The 4,288-nt window shown below is 36.3% G+C and overlaps 1 protein-coding gene across 1 annotated transcript; it reads right to left on the bottom strand.

Annotated features, from left to right (window-relative positions):
* Positions 1–1,352: 1,352 nt before the first annotated feature.
* LOC132620328 (E3 ubiquitin-protein ligase RDUF2-like) lies at positions 1,353–2,677 on the bottom strand. The gene has a single exon (XM_060334997.1). The coding sequence runs from the start codon at positions 2,555–2,557 to the stop codon at positions 1,751–1,753; it is 807 nt and encodes a 268-aa protein (XP_060190980.1). The 5' UTR covers positions 2,558–2,677; the 3' UTR covers positions 1,353–1,750.
* Positions 2,678–4,288: the final 1,611 nt, after the last annotated feature.

A 4,288-nucleotide genomic window follows, 5' to 3' on the forward strand; every position in this document is an offset into this window, starting at 1 on the left:
ACCAAATCAAGATTTCCAGATAGAACTTGACACTAGATTCCATTACCATAAAAGGCTTCAATATCCTATAAACCTGAGAATTATTAACGACCCAAAACCTTTATTTCACTATATGTGAGTGTATGTACATAATAATGCTCTAGTTAACTCTATTGAATGGCTCAAAAACTGCACATATGAACTTAAGGATTTAATAATATAAACATTAACTAAAGAGTAACATAACATGTATCCTATACTTACAGCATAAAGTTCAAATCATTTTTCGACAAAATCAAAAGACATTAACTTCTCGAAAATATACTGATCCCTTATAGATAAAATCATACCCAAAAAAGAGAAAGATATACATGGCCATATGTACATAAGAATGCTCTAGTTAACTCTATTAAATGCATAAAAAACACCACATATATAGTAATATGAACATCAACTAAAGAGTAACATATACTTCGGCATAAAGTTCAAATCTTTTTTGGAAAAATAAAAAGACATTGACTTCTCAAAAGATACTGATCCCATTAAAGATAAAATCATACCCAAAAAAGATGCTGCATTCAGTTTTTGTCGCTAGTAGCCTTTTTTCCAAAGTCTGAAATCCTTTAGCAAGTGTACCTATCATTTTCTTTTCCGTGTTAGCATATAAAAGGTCTATGTTTCCCAAAAGTCTCTCCCCTTAAAGTTAGCTTCACGACAAGTTACGTAAATCACCAAATCCAAAAGTCTCTCCCCTTAAGTTAGCTTCACGACAAGTTTCGTAAATCACCAAATCAAAATATCCAGAATAGGAATTTACACTAGATTCTATTGCCATAAAAGGATTCAATATCCTATAGACCTGAGAGTTATTAACAAACCAACACCTTTATTTCACTATATGTGAGTGTATGTGCATAACAATGCTCTAGTTAACTGCCACCAGAAGAGTTTCATTGTTCACAACAAATATGTGAGTGTATGTACATAACAATGCTCTAGTTAACTGCCACCAGAAGAGTTTCATTGTCCACAACTAATGTCAGTCCCAACACCCTGGAGGTATATTCTCGGGATCTCTATTGAATGCCCAAAAATTCCACACATGAACTTTTTTTAATTATAACTGTGGTGTCCGTGACAGCTTGCGCGGACCTTCCACGGGATACCTGCCACCTCCCGCCAGCAACAGGTACCAGGTAACTCTGTCCACCAGTGTTAGGACAGATGGAAGAAATCACCTAGTCTTTTGTCCCTGCTGGGACACATATGAACATCAACTAAACAGTAACATAACATGTACCCTATACTTCAGCATAAAGTTAAAATCTTTTTTGGCAAAATCAAAAAGGCATTAACTTCTCCAAAGATACTGATCTCATTATAGATAAAACCATAACCAAAACAAGATAAATATTTACATGTCTATATATGCTTCTCTGGGATCCCGAAGGAATTCTCTGGGATCTCTATTGGAAAAAAGGGCAGCTTGCACAAAGCGTCCCGCGTTAGCAGGGTCCGAGGAAGGGCTGCACCCCAAGGGGTGTAAATGTAGATAGCCTAAACTAATGCAAGCATTAGTGGCTGCTTCCACGGCTCTAACCCCGTGACCTATAAGTCACATGGAGACAACTCTATTGAATGCATCAAGAACTCCACATATGAACTTAAGATATAATATGAACATCAACTAAAGAGTAACATAACATGTATCCTATACATATCTATATATAGATAAATATTTACATGTCTATATATGCTTCTCCTTTAAACTTCATGCATCAACCATCAACATATCACCATCTTCATCGCGCATTTCCTCCGGAACACTTTCGTTAACCTCATCATCATCCTCACCAACTTCACTTGAAGAAGGCACGAAAGCCGGTGGTGTTGTTGTTGATACAAAAACGACACCATTAACCAGAAATTCTTCATAATCAAATTCACTTAATTCACTAATCAATCCAGCTGAAGCCAAAAATTCTTCCGAATCCTTTTCGAATTCGTCCACCTCTTCTCTCGGCAACTCATACCGACAAAGTGGACAAGTATTATTCTTCTTAAGCCAAGGAACAATACAGTGTTTATGAAAAAAATGGTTACAAGGCAATTCACTCACTTCCTTATTAACCTCCAATTCCTCCAAACAAATCGAACAGCTCTTCAACGGTTCCTTAATCTTCACAGTCGGTAATAAATCAATAAACGATTTCAGCGTCGGAGAAGAAAATTCAGTTGAGTTAAACTCAAACTCAATATCATCAGAATCAGTCCACTCGGTATCGGATTCAGATTCATAAAAAACAAAAGAATTAGTGGCGGAAGGCGTAAAATTGGGATTAATAGAAGGTTCAGATTGAGGTGAAGGAGGGGTTGTAATGGGAGTGGCAATGGTGTAATTTGGAAGGAGGTGGCGGTGGAAGCAACGTGGACAACGGAATGAGGAGGATGAGGAGCTAACGGCGGTTGTGTTGGTGGTCGTGGTGATGTGGAAGGCGTCGTTGCAGTTATAGCAACGGTATGAACGCCGGTTTGGGGTGGAGGAAAGGGTGGCGGTGGTGGCTTCCGTCAAGGACATGACGGTATATTTTGTATACCTCTAGTCGTTTTCTCGAGGTGCTCTAGTGTAACTTTTCTTATTTTTTGTTATTTTGGATTTAACTTATATACACAGGCCGACCGAGGGATATTTCGGACACTTTCATATTTTTAGTTTCGGAAAAGGGCCAAAATTACCTTAGAACTTTGGAAAATAATTTATTCATACCTTTCGGTATACTTTAGGGTCAATTATACCCTTATGTCTAACAGCTGTCACGGGGCATCATCCCAGCCCTTTAAAATTATTTTCCCCTCAAATAAATTTTTACCCACTAAAATAACCCAATCCGACCGGATTTTTTTTTTTTAACCAAACTACTACGGACCCAAGCCATTACCCCTTGGCTGGAAAAAAAAATCGGGTCGGGTTGGGTTATTTTAGTAGGTAAAAACTTATTTGAGGGGAAATAATTTTGAAGGGCTGGAATGATGTCATGTGGCAGCTGTTAGACATAAGGGTATAATTGACCTCATAGTATAACAGTAAGGATATAATTGGCCCTAAAGTATAACGAAGGGTATGAATGAACTATTTTCCAAAGTTCAAGAGTAATTTTGGCCTTTTCCGTTTTGGTTTTTGCACAACCCTTCTCCCCCGACCCGCCCCCCCCCCCCCCCCCCCCTAGAAAATGTTACATTTTTTTTGGCTTTTAACACCGCCAAGCACCCTCACCCCCAACCCCCTCCCCCCCCCCCCCCCCCCCCCCCCCGCCAAAACCGAATTTTTTGTTTTACATATTTTTGTTTATTTTTATAAAAAAATTATAAAAATGAGAATTTTATGTGGTTAAATTTTGTGTGGGGAGCGTGGTGGGTGGATGGTGTGGGTGGGTGGGGTTGGTGGGGGTATTTTTCATAAAATATTTTCTACTAATCAATCAAATATGAGAAAATAAGTAAAAAAATTAATTAACTTCGATGAAAATATTTTTCTCCATATCGAACACACCTTAATTGATTATAGTAAGTTATTTATTTTTCGTTTTGATTACCAAATTATGTACTATAAATAATATTCCTTTCATTTTAATTTGTTTGTATTGACTTGGCACGGAGTTTGAAAAAGTAAAAAAGATTTTTGTATCTTATAGCCCTAAACTAAAGATGTGTTGAATATATTTAAATACCCTTTAATCTTACAGTCTTAAATATCTGATTTGAACATAAAAAATAAAAAATGAAAGGAAAGTAAAACAAATAAATTGAAACACGGGGAGCATAAGAATTCGCAAAAATTAAGGTCTGACCTTATATATAATTTTTGTGCAGTTACTTTAGAGGTAATAGAGTGATCTTTACGAGAGTTATGAACTATAACCAATTATGCATTTGGAAAACTAATAGCCTGTTTGGCCAGGCTTCTAAAATCAGCTTATTTTAAAAGTACTTTTTAAAAAAGCACTTTTGGCGAAAAGCAGTTTGTGTTTAGCCAATTAATTAAAAAAATACTTTTGAACAACATTTAGTGTTTGACCAAGCTTTTAAAAAGTGTTTCTATTTGTATTTTTCTCAAAAGTACTTTTAAAAAAAGTGCTTTTGGACAAAAGCAGTTTTTTTTAGCTTCTAAAAAATTGCTTCTGCTATTTCCCAAAAGCACTTATTTTCTCCCAAAAGCTTGGCCAAACACCTCACTTTTTTTCAAATAAGCACTTATTGAAAAAATAAGTACTTTTGGGGGGAAAATAAGCTTGGCCAAACAGGCTATAAG

This window comes from Lycium barbarum, chromosome 2, assembly GCF_019175385.1.
Source record: "Lycium barbarum isolate Lr01 chromosome 2, ASM1917538v2, whole genome shotgun sequence".
Classification (NCBI taxonomy): Eukaryota; Viridiplantae; Streptophyta; class Magnoliopsida; order Solanales; family Solanaceae; genus Lycium; species Lycium barbarum.

Coding starts and splice junctions, on each gene's coding strand:
- LOC132620328 (XM_060334997.1), bottom strand. CDS start 2,557: ATGTCCTTGACGGAAGCCACCACCGCCACCCTTTCCTCCACCCCAAAC.